The sequence below is a fragment of the Lithobates pipiens genome, unplaced genomic scaffold, assembly GCF_037356315.1.
Source record: "Lithobates pipiens isolate NorthernLeopardFrog02 unplaced genomic scaffold, aLitPip1_a1.2 Scaffold_18, whole genome shotgun sequence".
Classification (NCBI taxonomy): domain Eukaryota; kingdom Metazoa; phylum Chordata; class Amphibia; order Anura; family Ranidae; genus Lithobates; species Lithobates pipiens.
The window spans coordinates 197,967,296-197,990,136 of record NW_027507758.1 but is presented as its reverse complement, the minus strand read 5'-3'; the positions used below and the strand labels follow the sequence as shown (position 1 = coordinate 197,990,136).

Below are 22,841 nucleotides of genomic sequence, written 5' to 3'. Positions count from 1 at the left end.
GCTGGATATAAACATTTATAGGTAAAGTTGATCCAGGGAATATCCGATTACGTCTTGAGGGATCAGGAAGGATTTTTTTCCCCTGCTGGAGCAAATTGGATCATGCTTGGCTGTTTTTTTTGTTTTGTTTTTTGCCTGCCTCTGGATCAATTTTATGTATGGGATTGTGGGTATACAATGGCATATATTTTTTACCCTTTTATTGGTTAAACTAGATGGACTTTTGTCTTGTTTCAACCAGACTTTATATATATATATATCTATTGCCATGCTCTTGGGTGACACTGTTTGACATTTGTTTTATCATTCTCATTGTTATCATCTTATTTTTTATGATACTTCACATTTGTTTTTGTTCCCCAGCTGCCCCTGGCACCCTTCCCATTCTATTTATGTCAGCAGCTTGGGATAATTGTGCCACAGGGCTTAGCCCTCATTTCCAATCTTTGTGCTGGAGGGGTTAACCTAGAACAGCCAGTGGACAGGTACTTAATCCCAGAGGCACTGGCATTAGTTAGACTGAGAAAGGAGACAGGCCATTGTCTCTAAAACACATTTCCTGACAACCCTTGTGATGACAGATGTTCTGGCTGTTTGTGCTTAATCTTTCTGTGGTGGCTCCAGTGTTCCACAGTGATGGCTCTTTCCATCTCCTTGGTGCCTTGTAACCGCTCTGGATAAAGAGTTCCCATTTCATTTTGCCCAAAGCACAATTCATCATGGCACAGAATGGGTGCTGTAAATGTAATCTGAGCTGTGCATACGTGGCTTAGTGTAAATTACCGCTGATAGACTGCGGGAAGCATTTTCGACAGGACCATTGGGGTCTCTTCTGCCTGTTGGCATTTTTGTTTTACATATTTAATTAAATACTGTTTTAATCCTTAGATTTATACAATCCTGAAATCTCTTTAGAGATAGATCAGGGTCTAGTGCTAAGCATCATTTGGAGGCATATTTTTGCCTTGGTGATTCTATACCAGTGGCCCTTGGCCTCTAACCTATGAACAAGTATGTCGATACCCTACAGTACCTTAACTTTGATTCTGCTTCTGAGTCTTCATGGTGTATTAAATTGTCTATTTTGCAAAGTTAGCAAGCTGCTATACTGTTCATACAGACTGGGTGCCAATAGGTTATATTTGTATATAACGACTTTTGAAACAGAGTGCTTTCTCTTCTGAAGGAGATTGCCATGCATGCGCTAGATGTGGGGGCTGTTAAGGTTCTACAAGCCACATTTTTTTTTTTTTTTTAGGTCAGTAGGTGGACTGCTTGTTTGTCTTTTCTGTATGGTTTTGTGTATTAAGTACTTGGGTTTTGATGTGACCATTATGTAATCACTACATAATTTTTCAAGTTTCTTGCAGCATCCTTGGTTCTTTTGTCACTGCTCCTTTTACTAGGGCAGAACGTGCCTTTTGGACTTTCAGCATCAGGCATCCAACTACCAGATATGCAGAACTGCTACCTGGTCCTTTGGTCCACATGTTTACTAAGCATTAGCATGTGGATGTGGCCGCTTTGGCAGATGTTATAGCATAACTTAAAGAGCAACTGCAGTCTAATCACGTAATTTGTAATAAAAACATCTTTGTCATTCCTAATCTTCCCTCCAAACATGTTGCATATTATTTTATATATATTGTGATTCTCTACTTGCCAAATATGCTGCAGAAATCGCCACTAAGTCTGGCTGCATCCATTTTAACTCTGGGCAGCTGAAGCTGTGGCCTTTTCACTTCCTGGATGTACACAGACATGCACCTCCAGCTCTGCAGCCCTGCATCTTTCATTGGCCCTCTTATGACTCATCCCCCATGACTCATTGAATAATTGGGGGGAACTCACTCCCTTCATGCAAGTTTTCATTTTGTTGCTGCAGTTAGGATATTCTCTGGAGGGTTGCCATCCATTCCTGTGCCTTGCTCACTACTTGCTACTCCTGAATTTATGTTGCACAGGTAGGAGAATAGCCACTATTTGCCCTTTTGCTTTGTCTAGTGTCCATCCTCAGAGGTGGCATCTATACTTTCACATAGAAAATAGTCATGTGTCCATTCATGAATTATTGGATTTGTTATGGTCAGTATAAAAATATTCCATAAAAAAAAATAAAATAAAATAAATATATATATATATATATATATATATATATATATATATGATGATCTGTTGCACCCCTAATAGTAGCCGATCAGCTTCTAACTTTGGCTTGTTTAACCACTTCCCACCCAGCCACTGTACATATACTACCGGTGGGTTTCTCAACATCCTTCAGAAGGAGCAGGATCACACAGCCGCATGATCCCAATGTGCTTGTGTCCCTCGGGCACACTGCATCTCGGATTGGCAGGAGGGCACTGTGATTTGCCCTCCTGATCACATGATGGCTTTGTCCAATCACCGTAAGCACCTGTCGCACATCTGTCCCAGTAAGCACCTGTCGCACATCTGTCCCAGTAAGCACCTGTCGCACATCTGTCCCAGTAAGCACCTGTCGCTCTGAACATCTGGCGCATGTGTGTGAACATCTGTCACAATCTGTGTGTGATCAGCTGTCATCATCTGCCACATCTCCCTGTGATCATCTGCCACATCTCCCTGTGATCATCTGCCACATCTGCCTGTGATCATCTGCCACATCTGCCTGTGATCATCTGCCACATCTGCCTGTGATCATCTGCCACATCTGCCTGTGATCATCTGCCACATCTAATTCTAATTGTCCTGGTGCTCCAGGGCCTTCAAAAATGTGATGGGTACTCAGGAAATGAAATTAGTAATTTATGCCTTTAGAACGCCTGATGATGCTCCCTGCATGTTGGGCCTCTGTATATGGCCAGGATGTGTAAAAGTCTCACATGCGGTATCGCCATTCTCAGGAGAAGTAGCAGAATGCATTTTGGGGGGTAATTTTTGCTATGCACATGCTATGTGTTAGAAAAAAAATTATAATTTCTTTCCACATTTTCCATAAACTTGTGGAAAAAAATTACATGTTCAAAAGACTCATTATGCCTCATAGAGTGTACATTGGGGGGGTTCTTTACAAAATGTAGTAATTTTGTGGGTAATTCCATTGTTTTGGTGCTTCAGGGCCTTCAAAAAGTCGGGAAACTAAATGTGTCATTTATGCTCTTAGAAAATGATGATCTCTGCATGGGACTCTGTATGTGGCCAGGCATTGGAAAAGTGGTATCGCCGTACTCGGGAGTAGCGGAATATATTTTGGGCCTTCAATACATCAGGATTGATCAATTTTCACTGATATGTAGCCTAGCTTGTAGACGCTTAACTTTAACACAAACCTATTATCATACACTTATCTGGATTTATTTTTTAACCAAAGACATGTAGCAGAATACAGTCTGGCCTAAATGTAAAAACAAAGTCGAAAATTTTGTTTTTCAAAAATGTTGCTCTTTTGTTTCCCTCATATTGAAAAAAAAAAAACAGTGGTGAATAAATACCACCAAAAGAAAGTTCTATTTGTGAGAAAAAAATTATAAAAATGTAATTTGGGTACAGTGCAGCATGCAGTAATTGTCATTCAAAGTGCGAGAGCACAGAAAACTGAAAGTTCAAGGAAGGAAGGGGGTGAAAGTGCCTAGTATTAAGGTGGTTAATTAAGCTTTGACAAAAACCTGAAAGCTGATTGGTTTCTATGCAGAGCTGCACCAGGTTTTGCACTCTCCAGTTTTTGTAAATCGGCCCCTATGAAATGTTTACCTTAGAACGAAGCAGTCCAGCAGCATGCTGTCACCACTGACAGGGCTTCCATCTTTACCTGGTCTTCCTTCTGGGTTTGTGTACTTCGGCCATCTGACTGGCCAAGCCGCAATAACACTCCTGCGTATTCACACAGGAGTCACAGCCACGAGTATGCTGTCCCTTCAGAGCATATGTTTCGGTGACGTCACTAGCTGCATGCAGTGTGACTATCTCCTAAACGGTGAAAAGAGGTAGTCACTGTACCTACAGAGAAGTCTTGTTATAGGCTTACCTGTAGGAAAAAGTTTTTTTTTTAAAAGACTTGACTTCCACACATACAGTATACTTCTGTATTACCACAAAGTAATGTTATTGATCCCTCCTGTATTGATTTGTATTGTAAGTGTACTGTCTGCCCTCATATCGTAAAGCGCTGCCCAAACTGTTGGCGCTATATAAATCTTGAAGAATAATAATAATATACCTAGTGATAATACCCAGGGTACTGATTCTGGATACTAATTGTGGTTCTTAGTGTCTCAAATTATTTCATTGATTTTATTTATTTTACTTTTATTCAAGGGTGATTGACCTAGGTGTTATGACTCCATGTGATAAGATTTTGCGAGCTGCAATTGAAAACAAAGCTGGTAAGCCCTGATTTTCTGTATAGTTCAGTCATGTTGATTTGTTTGCATTTTTATTCATAAAACCAGAAAAAACCTTTATTACTTTAACTGAAATTGTGTTTGATTCATTAAAGTAGAGCGCATTTGCTTAAAATGTGTACTTGGCTTAGTGAATGAAATGATGCTAAGTGAAAAAACAAATAGGAATTTTGCTTGCACTTGATTGGATAATTGAAGTCAGCACAGTTTGGCCTCATTCACTAACCTAAGGAAACAGCCTATTTTCCTTTAGTAAATCGGTATCAATTATTGTTCAGAAAAGGGGGGGGGGGGGGTAAAACCGTGCTGTAAAAATGAAAAAATAATAATCAAAATTGCAAGGCTGCTGCTCAACTGTGGGATACACAATCAATACAAACAAAAAAAAAAAAAACTGTGCCAATACATGAAAATAGCTGTTACATTTGTGGGGGAAAAAAAACAGCACTACATTCACCATTGAACCTATTAAATTGAATTAATAACAGGCCATAATAAAAGATTCATAGGGAAAGTTCTTTTAAATCAAAGAATTTATCTTTCAGCTTCTAATGAATGCACCACAGTGATTCCACACACTTATCGATAATGTGCCCAGCCACCAACAAAAGAATGCGCTTACCAGATGGTAAAAGCGTAAGGAGCACTATGGTATAAGCCAATTGCAACCCCTCGCCAGTACCAGGTGTCTTGCTATCCCAGGAGCAACCTTTCATGTGCTGAGGACCACTACAGTGTTCCACACTCCCATTCTCACACAATGATATGTTCAGGAAAAAAAAGAGAAGCAGAGCAGAGTAGCAGATTGATCAGCTGGAGGCTGAGATTAGAGGACAGAACCTGCTGCAAATCAGGTTACTATCCTGTAATTTTCTGAAGGGAAAAACCTTCAGACCAATTATCTGGAAGGTAGTAATGACAGATGCCAGCCATTCAGGCTGGGGAGCGGTACTAGAGAGGACGACTGTCCAAGGACAATGTTCAAGTACCGAAAGAACCTTGCCCATCAACATCCTAGAGATTCGGGCAGTGTATCTGGCTCTAAAGACTTGGACCTCCAGGTTAAAGAATTGTCCTGTCAGGATCCAAGCCAACAATGCCACAGCTGTGGCATATATCAATCACCAGGGAGGCACCAGAAGTCTCTCAGCTCAGAGAGAGGTGAACCAGATTCTAACTTGGGCAGAAGAGAATCTCCCATGCCTATCGGCCGTTTTCATTCCGGGAGTAGAGGATTGGCAGGCAGACTAAGTCACCAGCAGTTGTTCGTGGGGGAATGGTCTCTTCACCCCAAAGTGTTTCGAGCTGTTTGCCAAAGATGGGTGACTCCGGATGTAGACCTTCTAGCGTCCAGATTCAACACAAAGCTAGTCAACTTTGTGTTCAGGACAAGGGACCCACTCTCATACGGAACAGATGTGCGGGATCAGCTCTCACTGATCTATGCATTTCCCCCGATTCGATTGCTGCCTCAAATTCTTTGCGGGATCAAGCTGGAAAGAAAGTCGGTAATACTGGTAGCACCAGCATGGCCCAGAAGGTCATGGTACGCAGAGATCGTAAAGATGACAGTGGAAGGCCATGGCCCCTCCCACTTAGGCCAGACCTGCTATCTCAGGGGCCGATTTTCCATCTTACTTTACGAACGCTAAATTTAATGGCTTGACTATTGAGACCCACATTTTGAAGAAACTTGGGATTTCCAGGTTCGTTATCTCTACTTTGATTAATGCTAGAAAGCCAGCTTCTAGAGCTATATATTAGTCTGGAAAGCTTATGTTTCCTGGTGTAAATCCAAGGGTTGGCACCCTCAAAGGTATATCCTAGGCAGAAGTCTTGCCTTTCTGCAGTTAGGCGTAGAAATGAAGTTGGCCCTGAGTATTATTAGGGACCAAGTCTCAGCCTTATCAATTTTATTTCAGAGACCACTTGCTACGCATTCTTTAGTCCGGGGTTTCATGCAAAGAGTGCTGCGGATTAATCCGCCAGTTAAATCACCCTTAAGCTCTTGGGACTTAAATTTAGTTTTGTCTGTGTTACAAAAACAGGCATTCAAATTGTTAAAGCATATTCCTTTAGTCCTTTTGACAAGGAAGCTGGTATTTTTGGTTTCTATATCCTCAGCAAGAAGGGTGGCAGAATTGGCTGCTCTCTCTTATAAAGAGCCATATTTGGTTATTCATAAGGACAGAGTGGCGTTACGCCCTCGTCCAGACTTTTTGCCAAAAGTGGTTTTAGGCTTTCATCTGAATGAAGATATTGTCCTGGCTTCGTTTTTCCCAAGACCATGTTCCAGGGAAGAAGAGTCACTACATTGTCTTGATGTAGTGAGAGCAGTGAAGATCTATTTGAAGAAAACTGCTCAGATTCATAAAACTTATTAGTCATAGACTTAGTCTTATTTATTCTGCCAGAGGGTCCTAAAAAAGGACAGGCAGCGTTGAAATCCACTGTCGCTAAGTGGATTTGGAAAGTTAGAATTCAAACTTATGATTTAAAGGGAAAGATTCCCCTTTTTCAAGTTAAGGCGCACTCTACCAGAGCGCTTGGTGCTTTTTGGGCAGTGCGTCACCGGGCCTCCATGTCTCAAATCTGCAAGGCCGTGACTTGGTCTTCAGTACATACAGTTGCAAAATTTTATCAAGTGGCTGTAAGATGGAATGAGGATATCGCCTTTGGGTGCAGTGTGCTGCAGGCAGCAGTATAGGTCCTCAGGTCTGGGGGTTACCCTAAGGGTTGTCACTCTCCCTTCAAGTAGCATTGCTATGAGACATCCCACCAAGTAATTACTTGAGACTCTGTGTACTATGATGTACGATAAAGAAAATGGTGTTTCTAAAAAAAGCTTACCTGTAAAATCCTTTTCTGGGAGTGCATCATAGGGCACAGCTCCCGCCCTCTGTTTTATGGTGTGAGAGTATATTACTTATATTGCTTGGCTACAAAAACTGAGGTACTCCTGGAAGGTGGAGGCGTTATATAGGGGAGTTATCTTCCTGTATTGGTTATACCAGTGTCAACACCTGAAGGTAGGTCCATAACCCACCAAGTAATTACTTGAGGCCCTGTGTCCTATGATGTACTCCAAGAAAAGGATTTTACAGGTAAGCTGTTTTAAAAATCCTGTTTTTCAGTTGTGACCCTGCCATTCGGTTTAGACACAGCACCACCACGGGTGTTCTGAAAGATTCTGGCACCTCCTTTAGCCAGATTAAGGGCTCAAGGCATAACGGTCCTAGCCTATTTAGAAGATCTATTTTTAATAGATCATTCAGTCTTGGGTCTAAAACCAGAGTCTGATCACAGCCGTAACTACCTGAAATCTCTGGGTTGGATATTCAACCTTGGAAGATTCTCCTTAAAACCATCAAGGAGATTACAGTACTTGGGGGCTGGTTATAGATACCATACAGAATAAGGAATTCTTACCCCAGACAAGAATCAGTTCCATTGTAGGACTAATTCAACTTATCAAAACAAAGGAAAACTTCCATTAGGCTGTGCAGGAGATTGTTGGGGGAAATGCTGGCCTCCTTCAAGGCCGTCCCTTACGCACAGTTTTTACTCAAGAATTGCTTCAAAACATCATCCTGTTGGTCTGGAATAAAAAGATTCAGGCCTTGTTTGTATGTGAATCTTAACAGTACCCACAGATTGTTAAAACTAATTCCAAGATATGTAAGCAGCCATTTGGCATTTTTCTTGTTTTTAACCCTTTAAAATAAATGGGATTACACTATTTTTAGTTCCTCTGCATTTTGTTTCATATTCCATCCGTGAGCTCCATATGTGGGGGACTGGGTATCTGATCCACGGATTTCTCCAACACAGCAAGGATTGTCTTGCAAAAACCTGCTTGACCTTTTTTTCACGAATTAGGTCAACTTCATCTGGTAAGCTGACACTGTTTTTTTTTATTTTTTTAGCTTTTTTTAAGCACTTTTCCAGGTGATAGCCATAATGTGCTGAAGGTTTCCCATTGATGGTTTGGAAAAATTGGTCACAAGAATCGCATATATATGGACTTTTGTGGTTTGGTTCACTCATAAATGTTATTTAATTTAAGATTTGTACACTGATTTTGATTGATACACCTAGATAGGCATTTACGGTGTAAGCACTTTATTGTTGTTTAATATATTCGATTTGCCAGTTCACAGGTATAAAAAAACATTTTTTTTGGGGTTCTATAGGAGGGCTGGTGCATTTACTTATTCAGTTGTGGGGTTTAAATGAATGCAGTTTCTGTTTATGAAATTTTGTCTATATTTTATATGGTGTGATAGCACACCTTTGATTGGTAATAGGAATACATGGGGATACTTTTAAGATTTATATTTTTATAAGTCTATTATTTTGTATTTATATCAGGGGTCTCAAACCAGCGGCCCTCCAGCTGTTGTGAAACTACAAGTCCCATAAGGCATTGCAAGGCTGACAGTTATAAGCATGACTCCCCCAGGCAGAGGCATGATGGGACTTGTAGTTTTGCAACAGCTGGAGGGCCGCCAGTTTGAGATCCCTGATTTATATATATATATATATATATATTAGTTTTAACAATCTATGTGGGTACTGTTAAGATTCACATCTATATGCATTTTATAAGTCAATTATAGCTTACCAGATATCCAACTTAGTTGTAAAACCAGGCAGGCTGGTTGTCAAAAAAAAAAAGGTTTTAGCGATATATGTAGCTACTGTACAGATTCACATCTATATGCACTTTAGAAGCCAAATATAGTTTACCAGATATCTAACTTACTTGTAAAACCAGGCAAGCTGGTTGCAATAAGAAAAAAATATATATATATTTTTTTCGGTTTGTTAGACCAATTAGTGCCCCCTACCAACCTCTCCAATGTTCTAGCTTGGGCAGAACACAACATTTCTTGCCTATCGGCAATTTTCATTTCAGGAATAGAGAATTGGCAGGTAGACTACTTGAGTCGCCAACAATTATTTCCAGGAGAATGATCTCTTCACCCCGACATCTTCCTAGCTATATTTTAGAGATGGGGTATTCCAAACACAGACCTATTCGTGTCCAGAATCTACAACCAAGTCAACAACTTTGTTTCGAGAACAAGGGATCCGCTATCGGGCGGAACAGACGCATTCGTCTTTCTATGGGATCAGTTTTCACTGATCTATGCATTTCCTCCAGTTCTGCTACTTCCACGCCTTCTCTGCAGGATTAAGCAGGAACGAAAGAAGGTGATTCTGGCTGCCCCAGTGGGTCCCAGAAGATCTTGATTTACAGAGAAGAAGCCATTATAGCCAGACCTTCTCGCACAAGGTCCAGTATTTCATCCTACCTTATGGATGAAAAATTTAACAGGTTTGACTGTTGAATCCCACTTTTATAAAGGATCATGGGTGATCTTCTTAGGTAGTGTCTACTTTGATGCCAGGATTCCGGCTTCCAGAATCATTTACTATAGGGTCTGGAAGGCATATGTATGTTGGTGTGAATACAGCGGTTGCCACCCCAGGAAGTATGTCATAGGCAGGATCCCTGATTCCTGCAAATGGGATCTGAAATAAAGCTGGTCTTGACTTCTGTGAAGGGCCAGATCCCCAGCCTTGTCAGTGTTTTTTCAACGGCCTCTTGCTTCCCAATCTTGGTGCGTAGCTTATTCAGGAGGTAACACAGATTATTCCCCCTATCAAGGCACCTCTAAATCTTTGAGATTTAAATTTGGTCTTATTGGCTTTGCTGAATCAGCTTGAACCTTTTACGATAAATTTCCTTCTTTGGACAAGAAAGATGATCTTTCTGGTTGCCGTTTCTTCTGCTAGAAGAGTATCGGAACTAGTGGCTCGGTCTTGTAAAGAGCCATATTGGATCATGCATAAGGGTGAGGTGGTTTGATGTCCTCACCCTGAATTCCTACCAAAAGTGGCAACAGGATTTTTTTCATTTAAACCGAGATATTATTCTTGCTGCTTTCTCCCCAGAGCATCAATCTTGGGAAGAGAAAGCACTACATTCCCTTGATGTAGTAAGAGCGATCAGAGTCTATTTAAAGTCGACTGCTCAGGTTCGCAAAACACAGGTTTTATTTGTACTGCCAGAAGGTCCAAAATGTGGACAGGCAGTGTCAATCTACTATTTTTCCAAATTGATTTGTCAAGTGATTGTTCAAGCTTCGAATTAAGAAGAAAATTCTTCCTCCTTATGCTAGAGCACACTCATCCCGGGCAATTAGTGCCTATTGGGTGGTGCATCATCAGGCCTCTATGGCTCAGATCTGTAAGGCCGCAACTTGGTCTTCGGTTCCTATGTTTATCAGATTTTATAAAATCAATATTAAAGGTCATGAGGATATTGCCTTTGGGCTCAGTATACTGCAGACTGCAGTATGAGTCCTCTGGCCTCCTGTTTTTTTTTGGTTGTCTCCCTCTTAAGTTGCCATTGCTATGGGACATCCCACATCGTAACTACTATGGCTCTGTGTCCCCTGATGTAAGAAAAGAAAACAGGATTTTTAAAACTGCTTGGGGGGGGCGTGGCCTAACCGGGGACAGAGATGGACGTCTGATCCCTTTCCTCCGGCATACAGGGAGCTACTAAGCAGCACACAGGGCTAATCCGCCGCCATCCAAACATGGGAAAGGGGGATCGGAGCACTCCGGGATCCCGCGACACCGCCGAGGCAGGTCAGTCCCCTCTTACCAGCATTCCGGCGATGTTCCGCCCGGCGCACGGGGAAGGCCTCAAAGCCGTGGCCTCGCCTAAACCGCCCGTCCCGCTCGGCACCTCCGGAGGTGCGGCGGGCGGCGCGAACGGCCTGCAAGGCCTGAATAAGGACAGCTTTCCCCCACTGACTCAGGCTGTATCCCCCCAAGCCTCCCCAGCCACACAGGCTCTAAGCCTTGCAGATCTCCAGGCAGTAGCACTTGATATCAAGGCTACATTGTCAGCAGCCATTACAGACTTAAAGTCTGACATCCAGCATATGGCAGCAAGAATTGGAGCAGCTGAACAAACTGCATCACGTCACTCTGATGCCCTGAAACAAATACAAAGATCCTCTGACAACCACCTTTGTCACCTAATAGAGATGCAACGCTACATTGAGGACCTCGACAATAGAGGAAGGCGCCACAACATCAGAATCCGTGGGGTCCCCGAGACAACAGACCAAACCCCTGTAATGCAAACGGCAACTTCCATTTTCAATGATCTGCTGGAGAGACCCCCTGACTCCCCAATTGACTTTGAACGGATTCACCGCACTCTCAGACCGAGGGGAAGAGACACTGACCCACAAAGAGACATTGTTTGCTGCTTGGTAAATTTTCCACTAAAGGAAGCCATTCTTAAAAAAGCTAGAGAAAGAAACAGAGTGCTTTTCAATGGTCACAAAATCAAATTGTACCAAGACCTCTCCAACATTTCCTTACAGCAACGCAGGGCCCTTCGCCCGCTACTGGACCAACTCCGGACCAGAGGCATCCCCTACAGATGGAAGTTTCCATTCTGCTTGTCTGCTACATGGAGAGGTCACACAGCGCTTCTACGCACTCCTGATGACCTGCAATTATTCTGTGAATCGCTCAACCTCCCTGTAACGGAGGTACCTGACTGGTACAACTCCTTCCAGATCCATGACACCTGGATCAAAGTAGCAAACAACACGACTCCCAGAGCGCAGAGAAACAGAGATCGCTGCCGAAGATCTCCGTCAGCACCTCACCATCGAAGGGGAGCAGAACACGGAAGCCCAGGCATTTCCCCACCCAGATAAAGAGACCGAGTCGACAGACCAGATCTAATGGATACTTAGACCGCAGTCCCTCGCCTCCCTCAAGATGAAACTCCTTGAAGCATTTATCTTAAAGAAGCCCCACAACCCTTTGGTCCTTTTCCTCACTAGCTCACCGTTGTCCTAATCGACCCGCCATCACCTCAGCTTATGGCCTAACTCCGCCAGCTAGTGCCCTGTTAACAGCGCGAGACTCTACCCAGAGAACCTTCAGCACCCCTATCCACAACTGGGTAAATCAGGTTTACCCCAAAAGATAAGCCCCCTTAGGGGGTTCTTTTGCGATCTTTTTATGGTTTCCCGGTTTATGGGTAAAACGCATGCTGACTCGTTACAAGGGAACCCAGTCAGCGTTTGGGCCTGCAATTAAGCAGATCTACAGTCGCCCTCACCAAACATGTTTTTTTTTGGGGAAAAGACTGAACTGAGTATTTCACAATAAAGTTCTTTTTACAGGTGGACTCCTAAATAGTTGGCAAATACTAACCCTCTCCTCACCTGTGTCTGTGTTATTAAATGCTTACAAGAGGGAAAGGGTTTAAATCTGAGTTTGTTTTCTATGCCAGTTTGGACACTGACTGTTACGTGGAGGTTTTCTAGATTTTTTTTCTCCCTATGCTAGCATACAAGTGACTCACGGTTTTAATCACTAAAGGTTTATTTCTCTTACGAACCCTGGAGACTGGATTATCCTCATACCAGTTCTGTCAAAAGGTTTCTCACAACCTGGTTTACCTCTCCTTCCATTATTGTTTTTGAGGGTTTTTTTTTTTTTCCTCTTTTTCTTTCATTATACACAAAGTAAATGTCTCTGCTCGATCACAGTGTACGTTAGATATCAGTAAGAGGTTTCTGCAAGGGGTCTAACCCCCTCCTACTTTTCTAAAACTCATGTTAACTGGGCGTACGGAGAATCCCTCTAGTGCACACCTTTCTTGGGTCCAAGAAAGTCACAACCTATGTATCCTACTAGATATATAGACACAATCCTTTTGTTATCAGGGAAGCTCACTAGTCTCCATAATGACTGTGACAACTATTTGTTGTTCATTTTTAGCGCCGAACTTATTGAGGCCTGGCAGGATTCTCGGTGCGCCCTTCCTCTTCTCTATGTAAGGTTAAAAGTATTGTTATTACGATTGTTCCTCAGTGGATTACTCTATCGCACAATATTACCAAGTAACACACCTAAATAGTCAACCCCTCCCAAGGGTGAAAGGATTTCATCTATTTGACGCATTAATTCATAACACTTACAAAATGCTCTCACTGACTTTATCTCAGTGGTCCTAACTGAGAGAAATGCATACCCACTGTACACAGGAGGTCACTGATTCACATTCCACCTTACTACAGCAATGGCTTTGCCGTTAAAGCCCAAAAGACGGGATACTGCTACGTTATGCCTCCTTCTACCTCCTGGCACTAAAACCCTGTCTTGGTTTAATTTACCATGTCCACTCGGGCTCCCTGGGCGCCGGTCCCAAATACCTTATATCTATCGCCTTATTTTGTGAAACAACATCTGACACTTGTTCGCCCCCCCCTTTTGGCCATCGAACCCACACAAGGAGTGATTCCCCATATCGCTTCTTGACCCTACCGGCATATACATATAGGTTGGCTTAGCTGGTCTAATCCTTCCTCCGGTGTGCGTCCTACCTACCTGATTTAGGTACTCCCTTTTTTTCGTAAGATCAAGGACCTTTTAACAAATTTCGCTTCTGGCATTCTAATACTAGGAGGTGACTTCAACATCCCCCTTAATCCTATTGCCGACACCTCGAATGGCTCTTCGAGCATTCCTTTCAGGGCTCTGAAACAAATAAAACTACAACTGCAGTCGCTAACGTTACACAACACGTGGAGAACTCTCAACCCTCAATCCAGAGATTATACTTCTCAACAATCCATCAAAAATATTCCAGAATCGACTACTTCTACATTACGCAATCAGACCTACCACTCCTGACTAACACAACTATAGAGCCTATGACTTTATCTGACCACCACCCAATTACACTAACCTTGACTTTCCCGGAATAAAACACTATAACTAAAACTTGGAGACTGAACACCACTGTACTGAAAGACCCTATAGATATTCTCCTCTTTAGGGACGATTATTTTACTCGTAATGATACTGAGGATACCTCCAGCATCATTCAATGGGAAGCCCACAAAAGCGTCATTAGAGGCGAATTTATAAGGAAGCTGACTCTACTCAAAAAGGAAAAACAAGCTAGAATCAAATCCCTAATAAATCATATACACAAACTCGAACTCCAGCATAAAAGAAATGTGGCTGTCTCCACGTTTGAGGAGTTGACTCAAGCTAGAGATTCACTTACCGAGGAATTGAATCTTAAAGCTAAAAGACAATATATATTACGACATAAAATATATTACGAGCAAGGTAATAAAAGTGGAAGACTTCTTGCGAGAGCGGTTCAGAGTAAGAAAGCCGCTTCCAGCATACATCAAATAAAAGATAACAGAGGAGTGTCATATTCCTCGAACGAGGAGATAGCCACCCAGTTTGAACAGTACTACCAATCACTATATAATATCCCTTCCAATCCCAAGTGTCCCCCTAACTCAGAGGTCAGAACAAAAATCATTCAAGAATATCTGGACAAACATAGCCCCCCAAAAATAGCAAAAAATATCGCCCAGGAACTTGAATCTCCCATTAATGGCGAAGAATTTGACAGGGCCTTAAAGGATATGAAAATAGGCAAAGCCCCAGGTCCAGATGGTCTCCCATTACAATATTATAAAACTTTTCTTGACGTTCTTAAGCCCAAATTCTTGAAAACCTTCCAAACACTCCATTCCGAACAAAATCCCCCCAAACAGGTCCTGGAAGCGCACATAGCAGTCATTCCCAAGGAAGGAAAAGACCCAACCCTTGTCACGAACTATCGCCCAATTTCTTTAATAAACGTAGATATTAAAATATACGCCAAAATCCTTGCCAACAGATTATTACCCCTACTTCCATCTTTAATTTCCCTAGATCAAGTGGGATTCATCCCCGGCAGAGAGGGCCGGGACAACACCATTAAGGCTCTGAACATAAATAATTGGCTAACTTCCAAAAAGAAACAGGGCTTCTTCCTTTCTCTCGATGCAGAAAAGGCATTTGACAGAGTGGCCTGGGACTTCATTGATGCAATTCTTAAAAATATTGGCATATTGCCTCGGATGAGAGCCTACAGCGCCGCACTGTACTCAAATCCAACTGCACGCGTACGCACCAATGGTCACCTGTCGAATGCCTTCAACCTTAAAAATGGGACGCGACAGGGCTGCCCCTTGTCCCCGCTACTATTTGTCCTCACCTTGGAACCGCTCCTTAATAAAATCAGGTCCAATCCAGATATAAAAGGCATTGAAATAAAAGATCACTCTTATAAAATTGCTGCTTTCGCAGATGATATGCTACTCTTTCTAACGCAACCCCTTGTCTCACTGCCTAATATAATTCAGGAACTTGAAACGTTCCAATTAATATCCAATTTAAAAATTAACCACTCCAAATCGGTAGCACTAAACATATTGTTGCCCCCCAAAGACGTTGAACTATGTAAACAAAACTTCCCATTCACATGGTCTCCTAAACAAATTACCTACCTGGGGATAGAAATACCCTCAAACCTAAACAACCTCTTCAAACTTAATTTTCTACCCTTATTAAAAGACTCACAGGAAGACCTTAAAAGATGGAGCTCTCTCAATATTTTGTGGTTTGGAAGGGCATCATTGATAAAAATGACTATTCTGCCCAGATTCCTTTACGCTATGCAAACGATTCTCATCAGATTACCATCTTCCTTCTTTGCCGCCTTCCGCAAAGCATGTACCACCTTTATATGGAGGAGTGAACCTCCCAGAATCAAATACGCAAGACTAATTCTCCCAAAAAATAAAGGTGGAATAGCTCTCCCTGACCTGAAAAAATACCATCAAGCAACTATACTCACATGAATAGTGGACTGGAATTTACACCAACCTATCAAGGACTGGGTATCACTAGAACAAGCCCAATTTCCCTGCCCAATCAACCACCTTCCATGGATAAACCCCAAGTACCACTCAAGAGAGATCAAGTCTCATCCTCTTATTGGTCCCACGTTAGCAATATTTCATGACACATATAAGAAAAGTGACCCCACCCCTTGGATCAGCCCCCTAACGCCTCTCAGGGACAATCCCGACTTCCCCCCAGGAAACAAACGAAACTCTTTCTTAGCAAGCTGGCCCCACAAAGCAGTACTGATTAAACATTTCCTCCGCAATGGGAAACCTCTACCCCTCGAGGAATTCAATAAGGACAATGACCCTAGACTAATCTCTCACTGGACATACCTCCAAATCAGACATTATCTCTCCACAGTAGTATTGACAACTCTTAGGTCCAAATCTCCCAAGACCCTTGAGATCCTATGTTCAGGAACGCGTCCACAAAGACATAATATTTCAACTCTCTATAACTCATTATTCGAAGAGGGTTTAGAGTTCTCCTCCCCATCCTGCCTAGCATGGGAAAACGACCTCAATCTATCATTCACCAATGAAAACTGGGAAACTATTTTCATGTACGCTCATAAAGGCTCACTTAACGTCGCTACTCAGGAGTGTGGGTTCAAGATTTTAACAAGATGGTATAGAACACCCAGCACCCTACATAAATTTTACCCCCAGATCTCCAACAAGTGTTGGAGGTGCAGTGGTGAAGTGGGTTCATTATTTCACATATGGTGGTCATGCCCGCATATTCAACCATTTTGGAAAATGGTCCATGAAACCATCACATCCATAACCTCAGAATCGTTAAACTTCGATCCAGCCCACTTTCTACTGCACCACAACACAATCCCCCCAAAAAATATTTGAAATCCCTAACTATGATAATGACAAATGCTGCGAGACATTGCATCCCCTCCCACTGGAGGTCAACCTTAATCCCAACGAAAAAGGAATGGTTCAGAAGGATCAACTCTATTGAAACCATTGAGGAGCTTATTAGTATTTCACAAGAAAGAATGTTACACTTTACCTCAACATGGTCGAAATGGCTAGCATTCAAAGATACTCAGCAATACAAATCGTCCATATAGTATTGATTGTTGTCGAATCTTTGTCAGCGATTTGTTGTCTTGTACAAAGAGCGCAGGCCCGCTGTTCATACAACCTCATTGCCTACTCTTCCCTCCTGCTACTATATCTAACTATCCCCCCCCCCCCCCCCGTTTTTTTTTTTTCCTCCCTTTCCTCCCTTTCCTCCCCTTCCTCCCCTTCCTCCCTCCCCTTCTTCCCCCTTCCTTCTTAAGAACATCCCTACCTTATCTCTATATTTGCTTAGATTCTCATTTTGCCTTAACTGATGAGTTTAACTTTATATTTTGATTAAGACATTACAGGTCGTAGTTATCTATACCCTGTGAATTTTAGTAACATCCTTTGTATCCCTGCTTACATCTGATAACATGTAAAAATGTAAACGTCACTGTGCGATTTATTGTTGATTGTAATGCTCTGTTATTCTTCAATAAAAAATTTGTGTAATAAAAAAAAAAAAAAAAAAAAGCTTACCTGTAAAATCATTTTCTTTGATGTACATCAGGGGACACAGATGGCCCCCCTTCTTGGTATACACTTGTATTGCTTGGCTACAAAACTGACGACTCCCAGGAGTGGGAGGGGTTATATAGGGAGTACACTTCTTGCCTTAGGGCGTGCCAATGTCCATCACCTATCACTGGTCCTATAACCCACATAGTAACTACTAAGGCTGTGTCCCCTGATGTACATCAAAGAAAAGGATTTCAAGGGTAAGCTGTTTTAAAAATCCTGTTTTTTGCTAGAAAGTTACTTGAAACTCCTAAACCATGCCTCTGATGCAGCTGGTATTATACTGGTGAAACCAGGCAGGCTATTTACATCACCACCTTTTTACAGTCACCTGGCAGGCCCACTGCAGAGAATATGATGGACTGATAAGTATTGTTCAAGACCTACCCTCTATACCATGGCTTATGGAGCAATACTAATATGTGGACTAAGTAGTTTAAAGAATATTGTTATTTTTATACATTAGCATGTGCACCCTGGTGTGTTGATGATTCTTATTATTTACAGTGGTAGGTGGAGTTGAAAGTCAAAGCCAGGCTTTTATCTTATACTTTTGTTGATCATGCATGGGGCATGACCCTAAATTGATCCTGATTGATCACTCAATATTTAAAAAAAAAATTGGAGCTTCTCTTAGCAGCCTTAATGTACTGCAAAGAGGGTTTGACGGTCTCCCTTTGCCAAAATCTTCATCTGGCAGTTGTAGCTGTACAGATGCGCCGGATCCTCTGTCAGCAGAACCGGTCTGTAGAGGCAGTTTGTAAAACAGGTTTTAAAAGGATTGTGTTGGATAGAGAATGACTTTTTGGTCAGCCATTAGGCACCTTTTATTAAGGAAGTTTAGGGCAGAAAAAGCTTTCTCACCCACTAAGAAGAAAGCTAATGGTCCAAGCCAGCAAATTCTTCCACGTAGTGAAGGGGTGCACCCACTTGCCCAAGTACGGGATGTCTGCAGGCCTTTCGGCCACCTGAATTCAGGGCATTTTAGACCTGTGGCTCCGAGAGGTTGTGTCCCAGGGGGTAAAGGCTTGCATTTCACTCCCTAATATCTCTCAACTCTACCTGATTACTGCTCCAAGAGGTTTGCAGGCCCAACAACTTTGATTTTTCATAGCAATTGTGTCAGTTTCCAAGTTTTCTCCAAGAAGCAATTTATGGGCTGCTGTCAGGAACCATGAAACAGAGAATGCAGTTAAAATCACACCTTTTAATGAAATGGTAAATATGGTACAACTGGTAAACTTGGTAAAAACCTACCCAGGGTTCGGTAGAGTCAGAACAAGCCAGAAAATCAGGAAGCCAGAGATCAGTGAAGTCAGTAGCAGCAGACCAGATCAGGAGCCAGAAGGAACATTAGCCAGGCAAGTCTTCAACAGAAACACAGTAGAGAGTCTCTAGATATGTTGACCAAGGCAAAGGCATTGAAGAAATGAACCGGGTAGTTTTAAAGTGGAAGTAAAGCCATCGATTTAAACAGTTTCAAAAAACGGCATGCTAACTGCACATTGGCTGTGCTCTCAACCAAACTGTCAAACCACCCAATGGCTGGTGTCATAACGGATCACATCTGCAGCACCGTGACAGCTGAAGATTAAACAGAGGCAAAGATGGCTGCTTCCATGGATGAAAACGATAGGGGAGTTTACTTCCACTTTAAATAGTCAGAAGGGGCTGGCTATGGGCTTGACTGAGCAGGAGATGATCAACAGGTGATGATCAACAGGTGAGCCACTGTGGAACGATGCTTTGAAGGATCTCAGGAACTTCTTGCGAGTCTAAAAATTCTGGATAAAGTCGGCCCAGTTTCTAATTGCATTGCTGCAACAAGGGGAATTTCTAGCATCCGCACAAATCAAGGATCCAAATATTCATATATTGCATTTTTTCCCTACATCAGAAGTTTCTAATAATTGTGGTGGACAATCAGCATTTTCAGTCTTTGGTTCTTTCTTTTGGCCTGTCCAGGGCCCCATAGGTGTAAACCAAGTTGCTTGCCCAAATCCTCACAATGTTGCGCCCTCATAGGCAATTCACATTATGGGATATCTGAACAACCTTCTGTTGTTGGGTCAATTTGCAACAGCCCTGGCTGCAAACATGCGGCAGATAACACATATTCTTTAAAGCTTCAGGTGAATTATCAACATGGACAGTTCTGCATTGGATCTACCACTTGGAGTACATTGACCTAGTCATGGACACAGCCTAAGCCCCAGTGTTCCACCCCCAGGAACAAGTGCTGACCCTCTGAGTTTGACCAGGTCCTTCACTCCAAAAAGCTTCCTGTGGTCCAAGTGTGCATTGGGATACTCAACTTGACCTAATTTAAGGTGGTGGTTTTCCAAGTTCCACTCCCGGCTCTATAGTGCAATGTACTGGCTGCATGGAACAAGCCTCCTCAGTTCCTGGAAATCCTTATGCACCTCTGTCCCAAGACATCTATTGGTGGCTGACCAGCCCAGTGCTAGAGTGATAGTTGTCATTCCTTTTGTTAATCTGGAAGGGTCTTATGATGTATGCTAGCCTGGGAGATGTCCTGGGATAGAAACGGTCCACAGGACATGATTGTCAATGACATTTAGACTTCCCATCAACATTCTTGTAATGAGGGCTGGTTGCTTTTTCCTTTTGTGTTGGACTATACAGCTTCAGGAGTAATTACTGATTTAGTTGGACAGTCCTACAGCCATGACTTACATAAACCAGGGTGGCAACAGAAGCCGTGTGGCCTTTCAAGAAGCAGACCTAATTATGGCTTGGGCCAAAATAAAGGTCCCAGGGTTGACAAATGGCAGGCAGGCTTTGTCAGTCATCCTAGATGCGGTGGTAGGGTCACTTCACCTTGAGGTGTTCAGCATATATATTACTGCTTAGGGACAATGGACATAGATCTGTTGGCATCCCGATTCAACAAATAAGTTCACAGGCTTGTGGCCAGGATTAAGGCTCTAAAGGCTTTCATAGTGGCCATGCCGGTGATCCCGTAGGATCGGTTCTAGTTAATATTTGCCTTCCCTCTGTTACAGGGTCTCCCTTGATGGTTTTGCAGGATCAAGGTAGAGGGCATTCCAGTGATGTTGGTGGCACCAAATTGGCCCAGAACGATGTGGTACTCGGACATCCTCTGACTGCTGGAAGACTTTCTGTGGGAACTTGCTGTCTCAAGGACCAGTCAATTATCCTTCTTTACAGCTGCTGGCCTTAACGGCTTGGCTGTTGAAACCCAAATCCTAAAAGATTAAGGTCTCTGACTCGTTATTCCTAGGTTTCTTAGCTATGCAATCAACTATTGCAAAGTCTGCCACCACACTAGAGGCGATTCAGTTCGCATTGTGCGCTATACAAGTATTTCATTCATTCATTCACACTTGGAAGGCTTACTTTGCAGGGTTCTCCAAACAACGGCCCTCCAGCTGTTGCGGAACTACACGTCCCATGAGGCATTGTAAAACTCTGAAGAAAAAAAAATTTAACTGCGCTAACCTATAATTAAATAAATTAATTACACATAGAGAGTGGCCTTACTACTAGGGTCAGACCATGCTGACCGCAAGAATGACTCGAAGGCCACACCACTCTAAAACACCCTTAATAGTGATCAGAAAAAAATGAATGAGCTAGTGTCTAATACAAAGAACCTGTGAGAAAAATCAAGTCTCGGGTAACTAGAATATACAAATCTATAATAAACACAAATTAGATATCCAATGATTAACATGTGCACCAAATGAATTGTGAGCAAAACAAATATGCAAGTGATAGTATATAAAGATGCTATATAAATTAATAAAAATCGGTAAAATGCCGCTAAAAATAGCGGAGCTTTACCGCCGACGGCCACACCGCCCCAGTGTGAAAGGGGCCATAGTTTTGCACTCCTATGCCCTCCAGTTTTGTAGAAAAGCAATGCAGTGTAACAAAGAGAGATGAGGGAGTATGGCCTGTAAATTGCACTGTCCTACAAGAAAAGGAATTTACAGGTAAGTAAAAAATCCTCCTACATACATTTTAACAAGAATACATCTTTATTTCTTAATCATGCAGTAGGAGACTTCTTTAAATCTTGACCATAGGACATTCTCAAGCACTAGAACTGGGGATGGGCTGCACAGAAAACAGAAACAAGTCCAAAACAAGGAAAACCAGTTCCTAACACAAAAAGCCATTTCAAACACCTTAAAGCTGAAGCCGCCATCAGTTAAGGCCTGAATATCCACCTGGTAAAGTTTCACAAATGTGTTAACAGAAGGCCAGGTAGCAGCCTTGCAAAACTGAGAAAAAAAAGATGTGATGCGCATTGACCAAAAGCTGGCTGATTTCTGTTTAACTGGCCAATTTACGACCTGTATATACTCTTGAAGCAGGAAAAAGAGAGATACACACTTTGAAGGCATAAACCTTAGTGATAACCTGCCTATCTTCCTAGAAATGTTGGGATAAAAAGCCAGGCAGCCCTTGTGAGACAGGCAGAACAAACAAGAGAATTGTATAGAAACAGTGACAGAGATAAACTTGCACTGCATGTAAAACATCAAAATAACGTAGAGAGACTTGATTCAAAACAACCTCCTCTTTATAAAGAATAATGAATGGCTCCTTACAAGATAAGGCCCACAGTTCTGAAACGCGTCTCGCTGACATGATGGCCATGAGAATAAAAACACTCGAGGCTCGATCTACTGTCACTTTAGCGGCAGTCTGTGCCCGCTAGCGGGGTGGTTTTAACCCCCGCTAGCGGCCAAAAAAGGGTTAAAACAGCTGCAAAGCGCAGCTGCAGCGCCGCTTTGCCGGCGGTATAGCCACGCTGTCCCACTGATTTCAATGGGTAGGAGCGGTGAATACACCGCTCCTTTCAACGCTCCAAAGATGCGGCTAGCAGGAGTTTTTTTTTTTTTTTTTTTTTTTTTTTTTTTTTTTTACCGTCCTAATAGTGCACCGCTCAAGTGTGAAAGACCTCGGGCTTTCACACTGGAGTGAAAGGGGCTGTTTTTTTCAGGCATTACACAGGCGCTATTTTTAGCGCTGTAGCGCCTGAAAACAACCCCAGTGT

The 22,841-nt window shown here is 42.5% G+C and overlaps 1 protein-coding gene across 3 annotated transcripts in view; it reads left to right on the top strand.

Annotated features, from left to right (window-relative positions):
* MTR (5-methyltetrahydrofolate-homocysteine methyltransferase) overlaps positions 1-22,841 on the top strand; it is a 1,186,028-nt gene that overhangs the window by 827,078 nt on the left and 336,109 nt on the right. For all 3 annotated transcript variants that reach the window (XM_077486511.1, XM_077486510.1, XM_077486509.1), the window contains exon 23: positions 4,297-4,364. In XM_077486511.1, coding sequence (XP_077342637.1) covers positions 4,297-4,364 — 68 coding nt within the window. The remainder of the gene's footprint in view (positions 1-4,296; positions 4,365-22,841) is intronic.